The 1,054-nt window shown below is 50.4% G+C and overlaps 1 protein-coding gene across 1 annotated transcript; it reads left to right on the top strand.

Annotated features, from left to right (window-relative positions):
* On the top strand, positions 1-288 carry PHALS_09924 (uncharacterized protein; the record flags this gene model as incomplete). Its single annotated transcript, XM_024725263.1, has 1 exon — positions 1-288. One exon carries the CDS (start codon positions 1-3, stop codon positions 286-288), a length of 288 nt encoding a protein of 95 aa, XP_024576057.1.
* Between the last annotated feature and the right edge of the window lie 766 nt (positions 289-1,054).

The raw sequence follows: 1,054 nt of genomic DNA on the forward strand, positions 1-1,054 counted from the left end.
ATGACGAACAACACCCCTTCATGCCGTCGACTTGTGGAGACCCTGTGTCCTGAGATCGTGACCAGCAAATCCGCGCAAGATTCTGGTCTACCGGAAGTGGGTCTGGCGGACGCTGCGATGCGTCAAGATGTGGACCCGGAGGAAGGCCCAGCCCCTGCTGTGGATGATTCACTCAGCACCGCGGCAAACGTCGGTAGTGCAGTGACGGGTCTGGTCGTGGAGCAGGATGATAATCTAAATTATGATGGCTCTTTGAAGGCTAAGGCCAAGGCAAAGACCTACTATTGAGAACATTTCGACATCGTAGTATTTCGCACGTGCGTAAATCAAGAGACCCGGAAAAGCGAAACCGTGGAAATCGAAAGAGTCTCAGCCGTTGAGGCGAAGCATAAGGAACTGAAAGAGAGAAAGAAAGAAAAGGGAATCTCCATCTATGTGATTTGCAACGCCTGCAAGAGTCCGCAGTTCAAAAGATCGTTTGGCTGCTTGAACTCCGTTTCCAAGGGTCATCACGACTTCTTGCATGCTGCCGCCTCAGAATCAACGGCGGCAAAACGGTCAGTGATCCTGCCCAAATAAGAAACCGTTTTGATTCCGAAGCCGTTGATCGAGGCACTCATCCAGTGAATCATCGACAACAACCAGGCCCTCTCGGTTGTTGAATGTGCCTGGTTTAGGTGTTTCTGTCAGAAGTTGAATGATAAGTACCATCTTCCGTGCAGAAGGACCGTTCGCGCCCGAATATTGACATTGCTGAAAGAAACGCAACCATCGATGAAAAAGCTGCTCGACGCAGAGGTGCTGCTGGGAACATTTTCTGCTCTGACACTTGACTTTTGGACGTCGGTTGTAACTGTACCCTTCGTTGCGATCACGATTCATTTTGTTTCAGCTGATTGGACGTATAACAACTTCCTATTGGCGTTTCGTCACGTAGCCCATCCGCACGGTGCACCGAAAGTAGCGGCTGCGATCCAAGAGGTGGCCACCGAGTTCGATCCAAGACTCAATCAGTGGAATGACTAGCGACAATGCGGAAAATATGGTCAAGGGA

This window comes from Plasmopara halstedii (genome assembly GCF_900000015.1).
Source record: "Plasmopara halstedii genome assembly, contig: Scaffold_437, whole genome shotgun sequence".
In the NCBI taxonomy this organism is placed as follows: Eukaryota; Oomycota; class Peronosporomycetes; order Peronosporales; family Peronosporaceae; genus Plasmopara; species Plasmopara halstedii.